At 47.0% G+C, this 24201-nt stretch overlaps 1 protein-coding gene across 1 annotated transcript in view; it reads left to right on the top strand.

Moving 5' to 3' along the window:
- WWTR1 (WW domain containing transcription regulator 1) overlaps positions 1 to 24201 on the top strand; it is a 125624-nt gene that overhangs the window by 88925 nt on the left and 12498 nt on the right. The window contains exon 3 of the mRNA XM_075004629.1: positions 9354 to 9559. Within this exon, the coding sequence (XP_074860730.1) occupies positions 9354 to 9559 (206 nt within the window). The remainder of the gene's footprint in view (positions 1 to 9353; positions 9560 to 24201) is intronic.

Raw genomic sequence — 24201 nt, 5'->3', positions numbered from 1 at the left:
AGCACCTCCTGCAAGTGGAGAAGTTCCAGCTCCACGTGCAGGAGTGAGTGCCGGCCTGGTGCCAGAAGGCCTGGGGGTCCAGCCGCCGTCCCTCCCAGCAGTCCTCCACCTGCCCTGGAGCCCGCCGAGGAGGAGGACCTCAGGGCTCAGGAGGGGGCCCGGCCATACCTGCCAGTCCTCCCGGCCCCCACCCAGCCTCGACAGGGCCTCCGGACCAGACGTGGGTCGTGCCCCCCCACGCTGGGCACCGGACTGTAGGGGGAAGGGGGCCAAGGACTGGGCCACCCAAGCCACCCCACTTTGTGCATCGTTTCCCCCCGTTTTAAATAGTTGTCATGTCCCACCCCACCTTTAGTAGCTGTCCCCCCCAATGTACATGGTTCTCCCATTCCTGTTCAAAAATATTCATCGTTGTTGGTTTCAATAATGTTAGTGTTTATTTAAAAAAAAACGTGTCGTGTGCTCTCAGGGCTCAGTAATGTGGGTGTGGGGGCAGTAGTATGTTGTGGGTGGTGGGGGGCTCAGTGAGTGGTCCACCAGGATGGCCCTGCCGGCGCTCACCCCACAGCCTGGTCGAAATGTGCCCGCAGGGTCTCCTGGACCTGGATCCCCTCATGGACGGCTTGGCAGCTTGGGGCGGCGGCTGGCTGGGGATAAGCCACGCCAGCCTCCACAGCCCATCCGTGCACGAAGGCCTCCCCCTTGCTCTCCACCAGGTTGTGGAGTGCACAGCATGCGCCCGCAAACTGGGGGATGTTGGGGAGCCCCATGTCCAGGTGGGTGAAGAGGCACCTCCAGCAGCCTTGGAGGTGGCCGAAAGTCCGCTCGCCCACCTGGCGCGCATGGTTCAGGTGGGTGTTGAACCCCTCCTGGCTGGTTGTGAGGCCCATTTCGATGTAGTGCTTTTCTACGTCGACATTGAATGTCGACAGCACCAGCCCCGGAGGATGTGTGGATGGTACACGTCGAAATAGCTTATTTGGATTTTGCTATGTCAAAATAAGCTATTTTGACGTAGCATTCCAGTGTAGACGTAGCTACAGTGTTGTATGGCCAGCCCCAGTCACGTGCATCCTTAAAGGGACTCCTCCCACCCAGGTTCCCTGCCCATGCTGAGGCTTGTCGTCCTCCTTGAGGAACAGCATAGCTACTTCAGGACTCACACGCTTCCTGTTAGCCATAGTACCAGAGCAGCTCCTGGGCTTGCACTGGACCCACTCTGAGTTAACCAAACTCTTGAACACCTGATCACAGCCATCCTCCACCTCCTCTGGGAGGATGCACTGCCACCAGGATTGAGGAGCATGCCCTCAGTGCCTCAGGGTCTCACCCGCACCAGCCCTCCCCGCCCGGGTCTGGAGGTATATCAGCAGTTCTGACTGATGGGACCAGCTGGTCATGGGGCACTGGGACGACCAGCAGTGGCTCCAGAACTTCCGCATGCGGAAAGACACTTTCTTGGTGCTTTGCGCCTGGCTTGCCCCTGTCCTCCACAGCATCCGACTGCAGCCCACCACCACCCTGGAGAAGCGGGTTGCTATCACCCTAAGGAAACTCACCACCCCAGACAGCCACCATTCAGTTACGAACCAGTTCAGTGTGGGAAGTCCACCACTGGGGCCATCCTCATACAGGTAAGGCACTCCCAGAGCCTGCACAGGGGTGGGAAGGGGGGAGAGGGAAGGAGAGAGCTGCCCAAGGGGGACCCTCGGGGAGTGGGGTTGGGTGTCGGGGGGGGCGTGTTGGAGAAGGGGAGATGTCCTGTTCCCGGGGCCTGTGCCATCCCACCCTCACACAGACCTGCTGCTGGGAGGTGGCCTTGTGTGGGGGTGGCTGGAGAACCAGAGGAAAGAGGATGGGAGGGGGCAGGGGAGTCCATTGGGGCCCAAGGACACCCTCCCTCAGTCCCTCATGTGTGTGTTTGGTCTTCTTTCCTTGCAGGCAGTAAGAGCTATCAACATGCTCCTGCTCAGGAGGGTCGTCTGCAGCACAGATACGGACGCGGTCATGGCTGGCTTCACCACCCTGGGGTTCCTTAACTGCTTTGGAACAATCAACAGGACCTACATCCCCATGTGTGCCCCAGACAACAGCATGGCCCAGTACATAAACCACAAGGGGTACGACTCCATCATGCTGCAGGCCTGGAGATGGTTCCTTAACGTTTATGTCGGGTGGTCAGGCCAGGCACATGACGCCCACATGCTTTGCAACTCTGGCCTGTGCCGGATGATGGAGGCAAGCACCTACGTCCCCAGGTGGGAGCTGTTGGTCTGGGACCTGCAGGTCTGGGACCTGCAGATGCCACTCTGCATCGGGGGGGACACTATCTACCCCCTCATGTCCTAGCTCATGAGGCCCTTCACTATCTACCTGGACCCAGCCCAAGACCTCTTCAACACCCGCCTCAGCCAATCACGGAACCTGGCAGAGTGTGCCTTCAGTCGTCTGAAGGCATGGTTCAAGTGTCTCCTAGGCCTTACTCCCAGGGTTGGGGGCTGATGCTGGTCATGTCCACAAACAGACGGCTGCAGCTCCCATTCACCAAGCCCACTGGGACAGGCTGCAGATCCATAAGGCCCTACGGGAGAGCTTCTCCCACAGCCCTGTGCTGTCCGCACCATGCCCCCTCCCTTTGCACACTCACCCCTCCCTGACCCCTTCACAATAATTAGGGACTCAGGAGTGGTGACAAAATAAACTGTTTACTTGAAAATAGAAAAAATTGTGCAAAATAAAAGTTGTGTAAATAACTGTACATTGTGCAAGATGGGTAACTATATCTATTGGGAGGCTTGGGACAGAGGGTGGGGGGGAATTTAACTTGGAGGGAGGCTTGGAATGGGGTGGGGGTATCTGAACCTCTAGTGGGGCTTCAGTCTAGGGAGAGGGTGGATGGCTGTGACCCTGCAGGGGACCAGGACTCTGAGTGGCGCTGGCCATGGGATCCCCTCCTTCTGTGAAGTCCCTGGTGGGGCTGGGCTGGGGCTGGGAGCACAGGGAGTTATGGGGTCGGGGGAGGGTTTGGTGGGGTCATGCACAGCAAGGAGATAAGGGGGAACCTAGGGGGTTGGCAGGGAGGGAGCGTCCTGGGGGGTGGGACGGGCATCTGCAGCCAGGAGCCACTGCACCACTTCCAGGATGGCTAGCGGGATGTCCAGTGGGGGCAGAGCAGTGGGGACAGAGGACTGACAGCAGTAGGGGGTGGAGCAGGTGTGGCAGGTGCAGATATTTGAACCAGCTGGTCCCGCTGGGCACCGGCAAAAGAGTCCAGATGGGACAACAGTTGGTCCGAGGCCCAAGACTACCACTCCTGTTTCCACGCCTGCCACTCCTGGTCATCCTGCAGCTGCCGCTCCAGGAGGTCTGTCTGCCTCCTCAGGACTGGCGGTGGTGGGGTGCGTATTGGACACCATGGTTATGGGGTACGTCTACACTGCGGTCAGGCCCATTGACAAGGGGAGGGGGAACAAAGGGGGCAGTTCCCTGGGGGCTTAGTATTTCAAAGGGGCCCAGAGCTCTGGCTGCTGCTGCTGCTACTTTGGCGGTGGCCCGAGCTTCAGGTCCCTTTGAAATGTTGCAGCAATGCAGCTCCATCGTGCCTCACAGCTCTGCGAGGGGAGGGGGATGGGGGCAAGCACCACAGTCTGGGTGGCACTAAAGGCTGATTGCTCAAGGCCCCATCCCTTCTCCTTTTGCCATGCCTCTTCCCAGAGCATGGAGCCAGGCTCCCCCTCCCTCACCCCAGGGCACCTGGTGGCTGTCAGCTGCTCTGATTGTGGTTGGACTCCTGTGACTGGCCCATGCCTACTGATTTGAGCCTGCAGGACTCCAGCTAAGGGGCTGTTTAACTGCAGTGTAGAGGTTTGTGCTTGGCCTGGAGCCTGGGTTCTCGGACCCTGTTAGGTGGGAGAGTCCCAAAGCTTGAGTGCCAATTGAAGCTGAAATGTCCACACATAAGTTAAACAGCCCCTTAGCCTGAGTCAGCTGGCACAGGCCAACCATGCATTTTAATTGCATCGTAGACGTACCCACCGAGACTTTTGGAGATCATGTCCATTCAGAGATCATGTCCATTGCCATATTTTATTCATGTTTGTAAAGCTGAAAATCAGTTTTTGCTGGTGTGGACCTTAGTAAAATTACGCACAGGGGTTTAACCAGTTCCCCCACATTAAAGGTTTTGTGGGAAATGAACTTTGACTTTGAGCCAGAATGAACTGAGTAATTGTTTGTTAAGATTCTTGAAGGTCTAAGCAATAGTAAAAGTGAGAGGACAAATATATAATATATTGGGGAAATTCATAGAGAGTGTTGCCACAAGTTTAAAAGGACACAGTTAATTTTCTCCCTCATAAGAGGAACACATTCATGATGAATGTGGGAAAACCATCTGATTTCATGGCATACAATGATGTTTTATATAAGGGAAATTGAGATCGGTATGAGGTTTTGGATGAAGTACTCTTTTCATACCTACCAGAATATGAATCACACCATCATTTCTGCTGGCTTCTGCCAGCACAGACTTTGGAAGAGACGCAGAAAGTGCACAAGGATAGGTTGAGGCCTCAGAAAGCATCTAGTACTGTCTATGCATCAGGGGGATCGTATGGAGTCAGGAAAATGTGTAGTGCTGGCCAGGAAGGGGATCTGGGTGTATGGGGTATGCACTGATTCAATTTATCCTCTCAGAACCACTTCTAGCAAAATACTTGGCAAGAATTAAAGCTGCCTTCCTCTGCCAGATCCCACCAGCTGTAATGGTGCACGAATCCACAACAAGGGGGCTATGAGGTGAATCTGACTTCAGCATTTGAAATGTAGTGTGGGATTACAGATATCTGTGCAGAATAAAGTTTTAATTTTGGATGCAAGTGTGGAGGTGGCGTGGGGTGTTCTCTGGATGGGTGAGTTTTTCCTCCTGGCAAGGAGGTAGGGGTTTTTCTCCAGGGATTCTGGAGGATGGTTATATATTAGAAGCAAAATGGTTGTACAAAATCCTTTTGTTTCAGAGGTTTAGAAACATCTTTATTTTCCTTTGTTTATTCTGTGGAGGTGCAAGTTTTGATCTGGTTTAGATTTCTGATTCAGTGTTCAGAAGTGACTAGTTTACAAATGAAGAGCCAAATTTCCCCTTTTCCTTCCATGAGTGAAAAGGCTTAGATCTGTTTTGGAGGAACAGAGGGGGACTTGACACTGGGAATTTCACCTCCTTGGTATTGTCCTGTTGTTCCCCTTCTGTCTTCTCTAGTCACAGGCTATGCCTTTACTACAACAGAAGATGGATCTGCTCAGGGTCAGTCTTCCAGGGCATTGTTTCACGCATGCCGACCTCAGAACTCCTTCCAAGTGGTGAGGGTTAAGTAAGGTCGAAGGGAGACATGCTCCCATCGACCTTCTTCTGTATAGATAGAAATTGAAGTCGCCCGCGGATGTCAATTTTACCTGCACAACTGGCATAGTTAAAATTGCATATTGGCGGTTGACTTCTATGTCTAGTATAGACGCAGCCCCAGAGAGTTCTGTCTGGTGTGAACAGAGTGTTAAGATTTGCTGGAGGTAGGAGAGGTGTTGTTGGTAGAATTTCTGATGTGGACAGAGCTATGCCAGCGGTGGGAGAATGTCTCCCACTGGCATAGCTTCTGCCACTGGCAGTGGCTGGAGTAGTTAAACCAATGGGCATGCATGATTTCCACACAGTATTAGCTGCACTGCTGGAGTGAGTTCTGCACACAGTCCCAAGAAAGGTAGCTTTTCACACCCAAAAGTTCTGCACATCATTTCAGACCTGTATAATGATGGTACCGCTTGGCGCTTATTTCCTGAGTCCAAAACTGATGGTCCACCATGTTCAGCTGCTCCATGAATGCCCAAAGTTGTCTGGCATTTTTTCTTTCTCTGGCATACAGCAGGTCATGCAGCACAGATTCCTGTTCAGATTGGGCGCTCATGATCTGCTGCATGACTGGTTATGATGTGTTTAACTATGCTCTAGCTATGCGATTACAAGAGTAGAGAGTAGTGCAGGAGCCATCCTTTCAGGAAAAGGTTTCTGGCACACAGTACACATGGGCTGCTGAAAAAATGCTTCCAAAACACAGCTGAAAGGCCATGGAATGCCAGGAAAGAAAAAACTACACCATGGGATGAGCCTGCATCCATGATGCACAGCGACCCACTCCATTTTCCTACAACCCCTAGCTTCAGAAGGGGGATGAGTAGCACAGTGTAACTTGCATTGACAGTACAGCATAGTGAGAGCAAGGCCCTAGAAACACAGTTTGAGCAGTACTTGCTGTTTTGCAGTAGTCCCTGTTATTCATTCTATCTTTGTTTTCTTCAGTACTTGAAGGCCAATACTCTGAAGGTCAGACAGCCACATCGTATAAACTCATCTTGGCCTGAAAACAGGAAGAGAAAGCAGTTAAAAAATGGCTTTCTTTGTGATAGGTGCAATCATGAGAGAAAGATAAGTGAGAGAAAAATCCTTGCTCCTTTGAAAGGAAAACTATCTTTAACATTTTCCTTGTAGGTCAGTGTTCTGAGATTAGTGGTGTTCTTGTTTGGCACGGGAAGTTTGTCTGGTTGGGTTATTCTTTAGTTAAAGAAGAGGAAATGGAACAGTGCAGAGAAAATAAATATGCTTTTAAGAAAAATTTGTGGCTGTGGCCACACACAAAAGCCAATTGGAAGAGCACTCTGCTCTGCTGACAGAGCGGCCAGACTGTCTAGCTGCTCTCTCGACAAAACAGGCACCCAGAAGCACAGCAGACGGGGCTGTTCGTTGTTCTGGATGCCCTGTCTGTCAAGAGAAGGCCCCCCAGAGCATCCACACAGCTTTTTTGTTGACAGAATCTGTTGACATCAGTGTTATGCCAGCGAAAGTATTGAGTTTTGTCAACAAACGGTCAACAAAACGTATTTTGTGTGTGGAGATTCAACCAGTTTTGTCGGCAGAACTGGGGTTTGGTTAGCAAAACTCTTTAATGTAACCATAGCCACTATGTCTTTTGATACATGCTCAACTGAAGACCCGTATTGAGACTATTATTTTGTTTCACATAGATCCTTGAACAACCACCTTCTGAGACAGCATTCTACCCTGACTAGTGGGCCCTGAATGTGAACAGAAAAGGCTACATTGATTTGAGTGACACTAACTCTCTGGCCAGTCTTATTTCTGGTGCTGTTTGTGGAGCATTCAGTTAGTTGCAGTGGAATTTAATTTTATTTGACAAAAAGCTTTCCCTGCTCACCGTGCCTCTGTGGAGCTGGCCTCCAAAGACAAAGGTTTCGAATATTCCATCAGGGGTGCAATTTTGATGAGTCTACTCCAAATCTGAATGGGTTCAGATGTCAATAAAATTAGCTCAGGAGTATCTAGTATCTATCTTTTATATAAGACATTAACTATATCAGACACTCTACAAATACAGACCAAGGCCCTTGAAAAATCTACACCTGCCTCTGTCATAGACCAGTCTAAATTAGTCTTTGTATTCACTCATTTATTATACTTTTCATTTTGAAGAGACTAAAAGCTTACCTACACACAGCCACATCACTGCAGTGCTTCATAAAGACCCTAGCTGTACTGATGGCAGAGCATATCCTACATAGATACTGCACCTCCCCAAGAGGCAGAAGCCCTCCCATTGACATAACACTTTCTACATGAGGGGTTCGGTCAGTATAATTGTGTTGGTCAAAGGTGTGGATTTTCCACCTTGTGGAGCTATGCAGTTACACCAGCTTAAGTTTGTCAAGTAGATGAGAACTTAAGCTGTGTACTGTAAAGTCAGACTTGCCTGGTTCAGTTGACCTAGTGGAGTTACCGTAGAGATGAATTTGGGCCATTCTGTTAAGTAAAAAGTTTTTAAAGATTGCATGTTAAAGAGCACATGGAATCCAGCTTATTCCTTGTATATTCTCTCAGTGCAGGGTGTTTTTCCCCTCCTAATTTAGCAACTTGTAAAGTGCACTGTTTTGCCATTCATAGCCATTCTCATACTTTAAGTACAGATGGTAACTTTCCACTGGCTGCAGCCCAAAAACATGTGGAAAAAAGAGGCACCCTTTGTTCAAAAGTCACAAAAACATCTGTGAGGAAAAGTGGGCAGTAGCCAGCTGATCCAGACTTGTTACTGTTTCTGTGGGGTTTATGTATGAAATTGCTCACAATTCAGATTAACTGTTTGTACCATATTATTTCACCTACTTTGAAATATGAACCATGTGAATTTTAATATATGGGCTGAAAGGCTATCTAGTTTCGTTGCTGCTCGTCTTGGCATCTGGTATCATCTTCTGCTGAATTGCTTTCATTACCTGTAAGAGCCATGCTTGTCATTGGTTCTCATTATGTAATATTCCCCCACTTTATGGTACTTGATGGCACCCATTAGCTTAGTACCCATGTGCCTCACAATCTTTAATGTATTCTATCATCATAATACTCCCAAGAGGCAGGAAAAAGTTATCATTTCCTATATTAGAGATGAAGCTGAGAAAGAGTAAAGTTTGAAGTTAATGAAAGTTAGGAACCTAACACCTGTGAGGATTGGGTGTAAGTGATTTCCTCCAAGGCCACCCTGGAAGTCTGCAGCAAATCAGGGAATTGAGTCTGGATCTCCTGAATCCCAGGCTAGCCCCTTACTCATGGGATGGCCTTGTCTGAGGTACAGAAGTTCTTTTTTCCATCAGTTGTGGCAAAAAACTGTCAAGATCACTGACTTTTCGTATAATAACTCTGTTAAGTTTGTCAGTAAAATAAATATGCAAATATTGACAATATTTCAACCAGGTCATTACGTGCTGTAGACTTATGTGCAAGGGAATTTATTGAATTGAAACAAAATCAATGTAACATTAAATAAGGACTGGAACATAACGGAGCTTAACCTAAAGTGAACTTTTGGTTTTCGGTCTTAAACTGTGACAACTAATTATTAAAGAATTACTAATGTCAAATCTCATCAGAGGGAGTAGTTGCTATTTATCCATGTGCCAGCAATAACTGAAAAGTGAACACAGATGGAGAACATATGTGCTGTGCCCTCTCTTGTCTGGCTCGGGGTGGGGGGGCGGGAGCGAAGAAACACACACACACACCAAGCATGGCCCAATACAGTGCTGTAAAGTGCCTGTGTAAACCAGGCTACAGCTCTGGGAGTTATGTTCCCAGGGCTTTTAACTACTCCCTTTGTGGAGATGTTTTACCTCAAGCCCCGGGAGAGCTGTCCCCCAGCGCTCCTACCATGATCACACTACCATGGCTGTGCTTTAAAGTTTTAAGTGTAGACAAAGCCTTAGGGAGTAACATAACCAAGTCTCACTGTTCTCTTTCGCAGTCATGAATCACCAACACCAGCAACAAATGACACCGAGCACAACAATGGCTCAGCAGAACCATCCTACCCAGAACCCTCAAGGTGGGTTGTTGAACATGCCCAATGCACTGACGACCCAGCAGCAACAGCAACAGAAGCTGAGGCTGCAGAGGATCCAAATGGAAAGGGAAAGAATTAGGATGCGTCAGGAGGAGCTCCTCCGGCAGGTACTGCTACTCTTTCTGCAAATGGTTTTCATTTGATGCCTCTAAGTATGCTTTTTCTATACACAAACCATAAACAAGTACAGCCAGAATCAACTTTTCTTTACATAAAGAGAATCAAAACAGAAAATTGTCTTGGGCAGCGCACTGTGTTTGCGTTTCTTTTCACAAACTGCACTGAAAAGAACACAAGCAGGCTATGTATTTCAGCATCTAGCAGTCCTTAGAAATTTAAAGATGCTGTATTACAGAAAAACAAACGGCCTGAAAGTTTCATAACTAAAAATACAATAGCTATGCTAACAAGAGACTAGGGACTAAATTCTGCTGGTTTTCAGCTGGGTAAATCCAAAATAACTCTATTGATCTGAGTTGAATTTACACTGATTTGAGTGGGAACAAGACTGCTGAGGTATAACACTGTGAGCCAAATCTTGGTCCCACTTAAGACAATAGTAAAATTCTCAGAATTTGTTCCCGGCAGTCTAAGAGGTTTGGGGCCAACTTTGTTACTGGTGGTATTTTGCTCGTTGATTACAGTACAGCATTGAGTTACATCTCACACAAATGTGGTCTGGCGGGTAATTTTTCCAGTGGCAGTGTGGATTTTTTTGTTTCTTTTACATTTGTGTATACTTATTTTTAAGGCTCAGCTCTATAATGACTCACAGTACAAACAGATATGTAGCTTCCTTTACACTACTTTAAGGAAACAAACAGTTTTAACAATTGCAAAGGATGTGTTCTTCTGTTAGGGAGTGCTCCGCTGATGTTATGTTTTACACAGTTTATTAATCAACTTCCTTAGAGAACACAAATAACCTGTTTCCCTTAGGAACACAGTGTGAGCTGAATACATTTTATTGAGAATGCTATGGTCATAGACAGTAGCCTTGTAAATGGTTAGCCAAAATCCCAAACATCTAAAATAAAACTTTCACCAAAGAAGAATCTTAGAAATCTGTTGCTTTAATTATTATTTCATGACTACATTCTTCTTGACTTGGGATTTGTGCCTAAACACATGTAGTTATTTCAGGGAAACATTTGTTTATACTGTATTTCTAAATACAGTATCACATTTCTTGGCAGCAAAGAGAAGTATGTTTTCTCTTATGATAATGACACCAATTGGCACAATAATGCTCGTGTTTTATTAGCGCGCTATAAATTGTATCAGCGTTTGTGTGCTTGTAATAGTCACTATCAAACATTGTTTTGAAATTCCTTATCTAGATATTAAATCTGTCTTCTAAAGCAATTAGTGCAAGTAGCAAAGAGAAGCACAGATCAGAATCCTGTATATGAACACCCCTAGACTGTGGGGAAGAATGGCTGCAACTAAGTGAACAATATTGATTTCTGTGTGAGTGGTGACAATAGACCGGAACATTAGGGCATGTTCTGGGGAACAAGAAGCAAAAGAGTCATCATGTCTTACAGCTTTTAAGGGGGAAGCAGAGATCTGGATTATCAAAGCAGATGTTACCAGAAAAGGATGTTTGCCCCTGCAGGACCTAACTTCTTTTAGGGCTGATGGAAAGTTTTCTCAAAGCCACAAATTAGCGGGAAGCTGGTTTGTTTCTCATTGTCAAACTGAGGCAAAAATGCAATGAATGATGGTTGCCTCCTTTTCCTCTCTTAGTCTGAAAGTGCCTAGGAGCCTTACTGATAAAAAGAATAAAAAGTCCAAGGTCCCTCCAGAACATTTACCATGTATTTCTGCCACCAAAACTCTGGAACATCTCCAGTCTGAAGTTCTTTTTTCCTGGAGTCTTATTTGAACTATCACTGTAACAATAGTGTCTACAGATGGATTGCAAAGAATCAACACATATTTTCTATTTCGGGATTTCCTATGTACAGTTGTTGATACAGATTTCAGCTCAAAGTTACAAGTTCTGTTCTAAATTATGGTGTGCTGTACCAGCACAGGAAGGATTGCTCACATAGAATAGATGCCTGTTTGAACTATATGATGTAAAGAGTAGAGCTGGACAAATATAGCATAAGAGAGTTTGCAAGCACCCTTTCTAATAAAACATGTTAATTTGCTTCACTAATGTTTATGACTCCTTTTAGCCTTTGTTCTGCAAATATTTGTATGAACACATGTAAAAATACTTTAAAAAAGATTGCACCTAGTCAGCTTGCAACTTTGGTTAATAATGGCTATCTACATTTGTAACAAATAAGAATAAAAATCAAAGCTCAAAATGCGCTCCTGTTACAGGCCTGGGTCCAGCAAACACACTTTAACACATGCCAAATTTTAAGCATGTGAATAGTTTCAATGCCTTCAGCAGGACTACAGGTTGTACCTCCCTCATCCAACACCCTCGGGACCTAAGTAGTCCTGAATGAGGTGATTTGCTGGATGAGAGGATGTGCGGCCTGGAGGGGAGGCTCCCACTCCTGCAGGCTCCCTGCCAGGACGGCTGAGATCCCCCTCTGTGTCTGTTGCAGAGATACTGGTGGGGCTCCAAGTTGCAAGGCTGATGGGGTTCCCCTCCCAGCCAGGATCCCCCATGGCTAGGGCTGCCCACATGGCTCTGTGCCCTAGCTGTCTCCCACCTGCGAGGCTGCTGGAGTTCCGCCAACCCCAGCTGGGGTCCCTCAGGGCTGCAGGGCTGCCAGTGGGGCTCTGTGCCCCAGCCAGCTCCCACACTCAAGGCGGTCAGGGTTCCCTTGGTCAGGCCACGGTTCCTGCAGATAGGGCTGCTGGCAGGGTTCTGCTCCCCAGACAGCTCCCAGATGCTGGGCTGCCTAGGTTCCCCCCGCTCAGCCAGGGTCCCCACAACTGGGGCTGAAAGCAGGACTCTGTGGCCCAGCTGGCTTCCTGCCGCAGGGCTGGTGAGTTTACCCCAGCTGGGGTTCTGTGACTAACTCGCTGGTCCAGCAACATCTATCATCCTGACAGGAGTTTTAACCTGTGCTCACATGTTTATTGTTAGTCATATGCTAAAGTACCTTGCTGAACTAGGGTGACAAAGCACACACAACTTCACTGAAACCAAATGAATTGTGCCTGCTTATGCCACTACTGAATATGGCCCTTAAAGTTTAGACCTAATCCTGCAAACATCTTGCACCTAAATTCTAGTCGCACTTCATGCAAGTCCTGTTGATGCTACAAGCAAGGGAGCACAAACAGGATGAAGTACTGGGTGAGTTCTCCGCACTGTGCAGCCTGCGTTTGCTCCACCCCAGCTACAGCTTGTCCCTGGCCCCTGCTCTGCCTCAGCTTGCAGCTCCACTCCACTGCAGTCCACTCTGGCTCCAGCCACAGCTCCACTCTGCCCAGTGGTACACTCCCAGGTCACCTCTGCTTCTAACTTTAGTGCCCTCACCCCCATTTCTGCCCCTGGTTTTGCCTTCAGCACAATCTTGTCTACTAAGCTGACTGTGCAGTAGTGGAGGGAGAGAGGGTCAGGGCACAGACAGAGCCCATTAGGGGAGACGTGACAGGAAAGGTCTGAGCACCGCTGCCGTACGAGATAATGGATATGAGGGGAAAAAGCGTCTTTGCAATCTGTAGTATGTCGTTTTCATCGACAGGAACTTTACGAACTTCCTGTCAGCAGGCCCAGCAGTACTGAGGCCTAGCAGCATGATGAAGTGTAACCACCCTCGGAGAGGCTTCCTTGTTAAAACATTGTTATTCCTACCCTAATCCTTCACTGCTGCTTTCGCTTTTTTTAATGCAACCTGCCTAAGGAAAAAAATGCTGAGTAAGTGCAAGCACTTGCTGCTAGGCGACCGAAAGGAGGTGAAAGGGGTTTGGGTGAAGGGGAGTAGAATTCTTTTGGCAGTTCTCTCCTGTCTCCTTTCAGCTTGACAGCAGCTGCTGGCTCACTGGCTCTCTGCACATTCCTGTCTCAGCAGCTGCTCCGCTGGAGAGCCACACCCAGCAGTGAAGGAATACGGAGTTCTAGGAGGTTTCTGGTTAGAGTGTTGTTTTTTTCCCTTCATTTGAGTAAGTGAGGGAGAGGCTTTGAAAAACTCACAGTTCTCTTGCCTGCAGTGAGTGAATAGGGGAGATGAGCAGTTGATGTTTAAGAAGTGTTTTTTGTTTCAGAAAGCAGAATGTGACTCAGCTTCTCTTGTCGTTTAAGAAGCATTTCATTGTTTCAGTTTCTTTCCCACGGATTATTTTTGTCCGTCTTGTAGAGGAAAATGGCAAACCAGCCTTCCAAAAAGCCCGGGGAGATGGAAGTTGTTAGGGGAGCTGTCAGTGGGAAAAATATGAAAGGATCACACAAAGAAAGTGCCCTTATTTTCACTCTCTATCACAGCGATGAGTAACATAGGCTACTGACTGGGCCACATGAGAGCCTCTACTTCATCTCAGTGGGCCACAAGATTGTCATAACCAACATAGTTTCTCAGGAGAAGGTAGTGTTGCTAACTGTGCTTGTGTACTTAGAAATTGTGGGGTGTGCTGACTGGACTGTAGCAGCACTTTCACTGGATGCAGAGGGCGCACACAGCTCTTGCAATGTAGTGTGCAATCAGCACTTCATGTGCTGTCACTTTAATAAATGTCACTTTTGTAATACTAGTAGTGGAAAAAACCTGTGTGGATGACACGCAGCAGAATCTGGTAATCCTGTGCATGGGCAACAGTAAAACAAAATGTCATGTGGGCCATACCTAGAACCTCAGTGGGCCGCAGCTTGCCCAGCACTGCTTTATAGGCTGAATGGTTGTGTAAGAGTGTTGAATTTCAGAAACTTTTCATCTTGTCATGAAGTGCAGTGCAATGCAATGCAACGTCAGATCATGGAATCATAGAAGACTAGAACTGGAAGGGACCTTGAGAGGTCACTGAGTCCAGTCCCCTGCCCTTTTGGCAGGACCAAGCAGCATCAAGGCCATTCCTGATAGATGTATAACTAACCTGCTCTTGAATATCTCTGGGGATGGAGATTCCACAACTTCCCTAGGCAATTTATTCCAATGTTTAACCACCCTGACAGTTAGGCAGCTTTTCCTAATGTCTAACCTAAACCTCCCTTGTTGCAGTTTAAGCCCATTGCTCCTTGTCCTATCCTCAGAGGCCAAGGAGAGCAATTTTTCTCCCTCTGCCTTGTAACTCTCTTTTAGGTACTTGTAAACTGTTATCAGGTCCCCTCCAAGTCCTCTCTTTTCCAAATTTAACAAGCCCAGTTCTTTCTGTCTTTCCTCATAGCTCATGTTCTCTAGACCTTTATTCATTCTTGTTGCTCTTCTCTGGACCTTCCCCAATTTACCACGTCCGTCTTGAAATGTGTTGCCTAAAACTGGACACAACAAGCCAACTGAGGCCTAATCAGCACAGAGTAGAGCAGAAGAATAATTTCTTGTGTCTTGCTCACAACACTCCTGTTAATGCATCCAGAATCATGTTTGCTTTTTTAGCAACAGCATCACACTGTTGACTTATATTTAGCTTATGGTCCACTGTGACCCCTAGATCTCTTCCTGCAGTACTCCTTCCTAGACAGTCACTTCCCATTCTGTATGTGTGAAGCTGTTCCTTCCAAAGTGGAGTACTTCACATTCATCCTTATTAAACTTCATCCTGTTTACCTCAGACCATTTCTATAGTTTGTCCAGATCCTTTTGAATTATGACCCTATTTACCAGGGTTATAATTCATCATTCATAATATAATCATTATTCATCATATAATTCAAGATCATACAGTGTTCATCCCAGGTGTCACTTCCATGGGTGCGAAGTTCCTGGCAGAATTCTAAATCAGAAAAAGGAAGGTTCTGGTAAGTCTGAAAAAGGGAGAAAGAGCATGGTGAGAAGATTCAGATGTAGGAACCACCAGTCCTTGTGTGATGGGAGCAAACTGGCTGCTGGGGTCCTACAGCCCTGGGGCTGCAGCAACAGCCTGCAGGGAAAGATTCATTTTCCCCATTTCCTGGGGTATGTTTAGTGTTCAGCCTGCCCAATAGCCTTATGTCTTAAAAGTACACACAGTGTCTAAATGCTCAGTTTTCGACCACAAGTGAGAGGACTAGCAGGAAAGGAATTATAATGACTAGCAATATAAAACCAGTCTTTTTCTCTGAAAGGGCAGCTGGACAGCTGAGCATGGGCAGCGAGATGTTCCTTCAGGAGGGTTGCAGGAAATGTGAGAGAGGATTTCTAGAATCCTTTGGCATGCATTTAAAAAGAATTACGTCAGAAGCATAATGAATAATGCAATATGCTGCACCCCTTTGAAACCTCTAAAGATTTTAGCAGCTTTGGCAAATACTCAACAAAAGAAACTGGAATTTTGACATTGTGGTAATCTCAGGAGATTACGTTTACTTTTCTTTTTCTTTTCAATGATTCCCTGTCCCCTTTCCTTTTTGACAACATCCGTAGTCCTGCAAGGCAGATTATTGTGGAGATTCACTTCTCTTTGAAGTGAATGCCAAAGGCTGGCTAAATTGGTCAGCAGGAGGCACTCCTTCTTTGGCTTTTTACTGTGTAGGAAACTAGAGATTGAGGGCATGTGTCTGCATGTCTGTCATCCACATGGCATTGGAACAGCACACTGCCAGGCACTTCAGTTATAAGGATGCCTAAAGCTGTATTCAGGGCTAGATAGTAACTAGTCCTGCAGTGCGGTGCAAAAGGAAGGAAGGAGCATCAGGAGTCATTTCCCTGCTGTCTTTATGCATTGCTCAGGCAGTCATGGCCTTTTTTGCACTATCCCCCAAGGAACAAAAGAGTATATCCTTGACAACAGTGCTTATCGGGGGGCTTCCCACCACATCCCCAATGCACCAGAAGGAAAAGCTGGGCCACAGCAGGGAAGGTGTGATGATGCTAATGATGAGGCTAGTCAGCTCAGTTTCAAGGACATCAACTACTACAGGTTGAACCTCTCTAATCGGCACTTTCTCATCTGATAACATCTGTAAACTGGCATGATTTTAGTTACCTAGATGACCACTTATCATGGGTGTGGCCCAGTTTCCAACAGTCCCATAAAGTTTGTTTATAGCCACCAGTCCTGGCTCTCAATGTTCTGGGCTGTTATTTAGCTGTAATTTACTCTAAATGTCTTGTAAGAACCCAGTAAGCAGTGGAAGTGTTGGTAATGTGCTAGATAATATTGACATATTGTGCTCCAGCAAATTCTCTGGGTTGGCACTGGTCAGACCCCAAGGGTGCCAGACTAGAGAGGTTCAGCCTGTAGTAGGACACTGCATGACTCCATAGACCAGTTTAGGAAGAACAGTGTTTACCGTCCTTGCCAAAGAAACGTTCACCTAGTTGCCTTGCTTCAGCTACAGATTGTTTCCATGCCTGATGTTGTGTGTCCAGAAGCTTGGGGCAATTCTTCCCAAAAGTGTGGGCACTCATCCTTTAGGCATGGTGCCAAGCAATAAGATCATCACCCATTGCGCAAAAGTCAGAAATGTTGGTTTTCTGAAGGTTTTGTGTCAGAATAGTTTTGAAATGTTCAATATGCCTGCATGGTTATGGTGCCAGCACTTAATTTGAAACATAAGACTTGTTTTGATTCATGGGTTTGAGGTGCGTGAATTCATAGCTGGTCTATCCTAATTTGGCTCAGGTGAAATGAGCCTCAATGCCAGCTGTACAAGGTTTTTCTAGGCCTTCCACGATGGAAACCTGTTCCTGCCGTTTGGTGCCCAGTGAGGGTTATATGCATCACAAATGGAAACAATCAAGCTTTTTAACGTGCTATTGATAGCAGGTCAATGTTTTGCATGTGTAGAACAATATCTTAAGCACCGCAACATTATAGATTCGATTTTTGTCTGCAGATGGGTTCCATGTTGCTTTCAGATTTAATGATAGGAGCAATCATATAGTTTCTTAATTCTAGGGATGTTAATGGTTAGTGGATGTGGAGGGAGAGATAGCTTAGTGGGGGGGAAGGATAGCTCAGTTGTTAGAGCTTTTGCTTTGTAAACCCTGGAGGGCACCTTTCAAGGGTCTGGGGCAGGTTAGATTTAAAAAAAAATGTAAGACATGGTGATAGGTCCTGCTGTGCATGCAGGGGACTGGACTTGATGACCTCTCAAGGTCCCTTCCAGCTCTATGAGATATGTACAATAGGGTCGCAACATTCGCGGGGGCTCCTTGTTGAGAACCCTCACAAATATTGAATTTCATGAATAGGACGGGCAGCTCTGGGCAGCAGTGCGGGGAGGCGGAGGCTGGCGGTGGAGTCATGGGGAGCCCCGGGGAAGTGGTGGCAGCTGCCGGCGCTCCCTGCCCGGAGCCCCGGGGAAGCGAGGCCTCTCAGAAATAATTGAATTCATGAGTGTGGCACTCGCCAATGACACGACCTTGCTGTCTATCTCCATGTATAGACCTAAATGGATGAGGCTCTCTGGTTACTGTTAAATGGTACAGGCCAGAGCACTACCTCCTTGGGCAGGGTGCTGCTTCAGCCCTGTGGGACTGCTGTGGGCTGGGGCACTCCAGCCTGGCTGGAGCAGTCCCCCTGTGCAGCTGCAGGGAGGAGACGGGTCTGGCTGGAGTGTCCCTGCTTATGGAGTGCTGGGGAATAGGGCTGCTCTGGCTGCACTGGAGTGAAGCTCCAGCTGGACTGGAGCAGCTTGGGTCCCTGGCACGTCGCAGGGTGGGGGAGGTGGGAGGGAGGGTCAGCTGGGGAGGGCCCTCCCCTTTAATTTTTACACCTCTACTTCCTGCATGCATATTTGAGGTCAGTTGTCACTTCATTGTTCAATGTGCTGCCAACATAAATTAGTGGGTTGGAGTGTGCTAACTTCCTAGCTTATTCACAGGTGTTGGATGAAGTTGCATCTAACCTCAAACTGGTGAACTAAACTCAAGATCTAGCTTGCAGGATTTTGTTCTTTTTTCAAGTGCATAACCTACACAGTGGAATCATATTACAAGTCAACATGCAGAACATAGAAATAAAGGCACAGGGGGAGCCATTCTATTCTCTGTCTAAGCATAGATCATATAACTTTATAACAAGTATAGCAGTTGTAGTATCCATTGCAATGAAAGAGAGAGGACTTAGGTTTTGTAAATACCTATCGCAGTCTTTATTTAAAATTGAGACCCTTCAGTTCCCTTGCGTAATAGCTCTAAGATTGTCTTGCCACTCAGGGCCTGTGTAAATCCTGGAGTGGAATGATCAGTCCTCAAATAGATTGCTAACTATGCTATCACTCAGGAGTTGAACAGTCTGAATCCAGACAGTATATCTGGCTAGATAGTCAATTAATTTGGGCACAAATCTCTCCTGGTTGCACCAATCAGTAGTTAGTACCACATTTTCCAGACAGCTCAATATCTGAATTCCCTGGCTAAGTGATTATATAAGCTCAGCTGCAGCACAAAAAACATCCAGACAGTATTAAATTCTAAGTACACGTTGCAAGACTCGCAGTAGTTTACTCAGGAGCGGTGAGTCCTGGGTTTGTAAGAAATGGCCGTTGTGTCAAAAATGTCTTTGAATGATTTGACAAAAGCCTCCTGAAAGAGATGTCTGCTTATCATAATTGCCCATAAAATAAACAGCCGATGAGCATGTGATACTGTAGCTGTTAAATGCCTGATGTTATTTTAAGTGTACTCATCTCCCAAAAACGAAATTACAGGAAAACACAGGTTATCCAGAATTTGGATAACTGGCATGCTCAACAAACAGGCACCTGCTTTGCCAGTGGCCTCCTGGCCAGAGCCAGCAGAGAAGGGCCGGATGTCACGGGGTTGGGTGGTCAGCTACATGGCCGTGGCCTGTGGCTGAGGGGACAGCTGCCTGGCCAGGGTTGAGGCTGATGGCTGCAGGAGCTGGTGGCTGCAGGCCCAGAGGTCCTACCAGCCACTGCAGTGGGGCTGGGAACCAGCTACCCGGACATAGCCTGAGGCTGCGGGGTTGGCTGCCTGGCTGGGGTTGGGCCTGGCGACCACAAGGCTGTCTGTCCGGCCATAAGTGGTGGCAGCAGGGCCAGTGGAACCAACAGCCCCGCTCCAATATCCAGCACATTTGATTATACAGCACTCTGAGTTTCCCAGGGGTGCCTGAGAATAGAGATTTTACTATATTGTAGTAAACCCTAGCTACAGGGAGGGAGTTATAGACATTAAACCAAAGTCATACCACATTAGCTGAAATTTATATTAAAAGGTTTGTAGGTGTTTATGCTGTATACCAAAAAGTCTTAAGCAGAAAATTTACAAATATAGTTTCAGAAAGTGTGACTTCTCACAAATTTCTTCTCTTCCTACCAGCCGTGAGAGCTCTCCTTCCACCTGTCCCACTGGTGTGTGAATTTTCTCCTGTACATCTACTGCCTCCTAGAAAAGCATTACTATAGCTCTCTTTGAGAAGGAAGTGCTCGGGCTTGTCTCTATAAGACAGTTGCATTGTGTCAAGTCTTATTTCAGTTAAATCTTCAGAACTGATTTAAACTGAACTAAGTTGAAAGAAGCCACCCAGTCTCCACACAGCCTTTTGTGGAAGAAGGCACAGAGGGGGAAAGTAGGAAAAGAAGGCGCTTCAGTGTTTCTGTTCCTGGGATACCTTAATGAGAACATTTTTCATAGAGAGAGAAGGTATTTCTGAACATCACCCATTTAACTTAAAAGTGATGGAAGTGCACAGATTCTTCAAAATCTGATTTGACTCCTTCCTTTCGTCACCCCCCCCTTCACTCCTGCCCATCATTTTGATTTAACATATTACTTTCCCAGTGACTGGGTAGACTAGTGAACACATCATCCTGAGTAATTGAATGCACTAGATACTATGAATTAACTATGTCTTTGGCACTGTTTGAGAAGAGTTATGGAAGATTACTGGGAGAGAGCTTTTGGTTGCCAGTAAACCATTATCTGTTGTGAAAACACAGGAGATGGGAATAACATATCTGCTAGGCATCTGACAGTTTTAATCAAAAGAGTTTCAAAACTCCCTTGCTGTATATCCACCTGCTGATTGTCAACAGTCACTTCAGTCACTTCAGTAATGGCCTTTCTCCTTTACCAGCATGTGACCTGGATAATTCTTACCTCAGTAGATTTCCTTTGGCTATGTCTACACTTTCAAAAAAGTTTGAAATGGCCATGCTAATGGCCAAATCAAAGAATACTAATGAGGCGCTGAAATGAATATTCAGAGACTCTTTAGCATGCCGCCAGCCGCAGCACTTCGAAAGTGCCACATTTCGGTCGCATGTGGCTTGTCTACACAGGGGTCCTTTTCAAAAGGACCCTGCAAACATCGAAATCCCCTTATTCCTATCAGCTGGCGGCACGCTAATGAGGCGCTGAATATTCATTTCAGCACCTCACTAGTATTCTTCTATTTGGCCATTAGCATGGTCATTTCGAAGTTTTTCATAAATGGACATGGCCTTGGTGGGGCTATAACACAGATTCCCTATGACAGTAAGTAGATACTCACAGTCAGTGCTGGTACATCACTAAAATCACTTTTTCCCATAAAGTTTTATAGTGCTATCTGTTGCTACATTCATGAGTTCCAGTCATATTCAAAGATTTCTGCTATTATAAGTGGACCTACAACTTGTTAAACTGTTGGTTTTATGTAGTGTGGGCCCTAGAGAGGACTGCTTCATACTGGAAGGTTTCCCAATCACTTTGGCACAGACAGGATAATTCAGCCTGATATTTTTATAGTTACAAACTTATTTTGCATTCTGAAAATTGCAAAACTGGTCTGACATCCGGCAAGGACAAAATTCAGAAAATGAATGTGACCGTATTTAAAAATATCTCTTCGTAAACCTTCACTGTGTTTGATGATGTACATACACAATGAGTTCCTAGTCCTGATCTTACTGCTGCCAGTGGCAAAAATTGCCAGTGGCAACAGAACCAGGTCCTAAGTTTGCTTTTGTCCTGTGTATTTTACCTAAGAAATAGATATCAAAAGTTGTTTGGTTTTCGTTCTGCTTGGCAGTGGCTGAGTAAGTTACATGCAGGTCATGTCCTGTGCTTTTCATCCATTGTCCTCTACCCTTTCTTTAACTGGGGGGAGCACTTCAAGACACTGATGTAAGCCTGAGCCAGTGAAAACATGGCCATCTGTTCTGAGTAGGACTTGGTCCCAACTATCTGCATCTGTCCAGATCATAATATTTTCAATAATTTTGTCTCAGACACAGTTCTACTGTAGAGTGTTGGGTGTATTTACTTTAAAATTATTTTATACGCTTGCTAACAGGATGAATATATCATCATCATCATCATCATCATCAATAATAATAATAAAAATGTAATATGTATGGGAAAACGTGTTGCTCAAATTGCAAAAGGGTGGTTTTCAATGGTTTAAAGACTGCATTGTAGCAAAGCAGATGCTAGGAAACCTTCTGCATAAAGATTGCCCATCATCACTGGAAGAGTAAGTCACGGGTACAATAAAACACATGAGCACATTTTGTGCACTGGTACACATACCTTTTCAACTCACATGGACTTTAAAGAGAGTTATATGTGCATGCCTGAGAAAATATCTTGTCCCTAAGTAAGGAAAATATTTAGCTTCTGGTAAAGAGAAACTTAAAGCACAATCATGTGAGATTAGAGGTCTGAACGGTAAATGGAATTAGCAACCGTTTAAAACAGCAAAACGACCTCATTGCAATCATGTGTGCAATCTGGTTTTATTAAACACCAGTAAAGAAGGGGCATTAATTGTCCCAGGGCAAAGAAGCTGTGAAAATTCTGTTCCCCCATGTCTATAGTATTGGTTGAGACAATCATAATTTTAGCTTTTGGTAAAGTCTTCTTTTCTAATCTAATTTCCAAACTAGTGGCATAGTTACAATTGTATAAAAATGAGTTAAATATTTTCCCATTACAGTGGCCAGAATTGGTAGAGTGCATAAAGATTTTCTACCAGGGTTCTACCAGAAGCTCCTTTAATTCATTTTGGAAAGAAACTAGTAATGGAGGTGAATAACTAACTGTAAACAGAAGACATATTCTTCTTCGAGTGGTCCCCGTGGGTGCTCCACAATAGGTGCCGAGCTCGCCTGGCGCCACAGATCGGAAATCTTTCAGCAGTTTCTCCTGGATTGCGCATGCGCTGGTGCACGCCGCCCCCCTGCGCACCCCCGGCCGTGTGCACGATCCGGTCCCCACCAGTTCCTTCTCAACCACCATCGGCTGCAGACGGAATCTACTCAGGCTAAGGCCAGAGTCAGATTAAATAGTGTTTTTTTTCCACGTGTAATTTGTTGGTTTCGGTTATTAAACAAAAAAAAAAAAGAAGAGAAAGCAAAGACAAAGAGAATATCATCAAAAAAAAAAAAAGGAAAAAGAGAGGAGCGGAGAAGAGAAGAGCGGACGTGAAGGCCATTTAGGCCGCCCGCTGCCGCAGGCCAGTGATCACTGTTTGGGGTGGAAAGGCACAGATTAAGTGCTAAGTACCCTATTAACAATAAAGGAGTCACCGCAATGGCCTCTTCAGGTTTTACAAAGCGGGAGTCATGCCGTGAAGCTATGCCGGCCTCCCTGGGGCATAGTGAAGGCATCCGATGCCTGGGGGAATTCCAGGCTACCTTGCCGGAGAAGCCTCACCCAGAATGGCCCGCTGGGTTGCATAAGAGGAGGGCAGTTTTTTCTCTGACCCCCTCAGTGCAGAAACGGAGGAAACTCTCCCTGGCTCGATCCTTGCCGTGCGTTTGCAGCGAGCAGGACGAGCGGAGCACACAGCCACCAGCCGCATACTCAGGCAAGCAGCAGCGCGGCAGCGCACGTGGCAGAGGCTGAGCCTCCGGTTATACAACAGCCGGCACGCGCGGCGCCTAGAGCATCAGCCAGGCAAGCGCCGGAACCGGCGGCACCGCCACAGGTGGCACAGACCCCCCGCAGCACCAGCGGTGCAGGGACGCCAGGCACGGAGCCTGCAGGCACCAGAGGGGGATACCCACGCGGCACCGCAACTGACAGTGCTGAGCGCGGCGCTGACAACGGGGCCGAGATCCCCGGCACGGGAGGGGGCGGTGCTGGCCCCGCAGCAGAGGGCCAAGGCAACATAAAAAACCCGGCACCGCAGTCCATCTCTGGACAGGGCTGCGCTGCTGTTAGCACCAAGCCCTCCCCCTGTGATACACACGCCGCACCGAAGGCCTGTGTCTCCACCGGCCCATCCAAAAAAAAAAAAAAAACCTCCTTCTCTGTTCCTCCAACCAATGTCACCATGGCTTGGGCCACCTTCACCATTTCTGGGATTGGATCCCCTGGAGTACTGTCACAAGCCAGTTTCACCTCTATTTCTGTTGTCGCGGAGGTCTCGCTCTCCCAGACATCAGGGATACACACCCCGTGAGTGGTCCAGGTCTCCATCCCCGGACCCTTGCCCATGCTGCCATGGTCATCCTTATCATGCTGGACACAGACAAACCACAGGCCTACACCCAGGGGTAGGTCCCCCCCGGCCACTCAGTACCCCCGTGGGCACTCCCGATCGGGGACGGAAACACAGTTGTCTCAAGGGGAGTTAATTTTAGAACCCTGAGACTTTCCTTCACAATCCTTCAGTGAGCAAGTGTATCATCAACTGCAGGAACCCGAGGGTTCGAGGGAGGTTTACCTTAGTGGTTCCTCCTCATCCTCCCCAGATGAGGTCGTGGCCCCCGGGGATGTCTCTCCCCCGGATGACCTTAAACAGT

Source organism: Carettochelys insculpta, chromosome 10 (assembly GCF_033958435.1).
Source record: "Carettochelys insculpta isolate YL-2023 chromosome 10, ASM3395843v1, whole genome shotgun sequence".
Classification (NCBI taxonomy): Eukaryota; Metazoa; Chordata; order Testudines; family Carettochelyidae; genus Carettochelys; species Carettochelys insculpta.
Note: the sequence above shows the minus strand (reverse complement) of the source record. Positions and strands in the feature narration are given on the sequence as shown.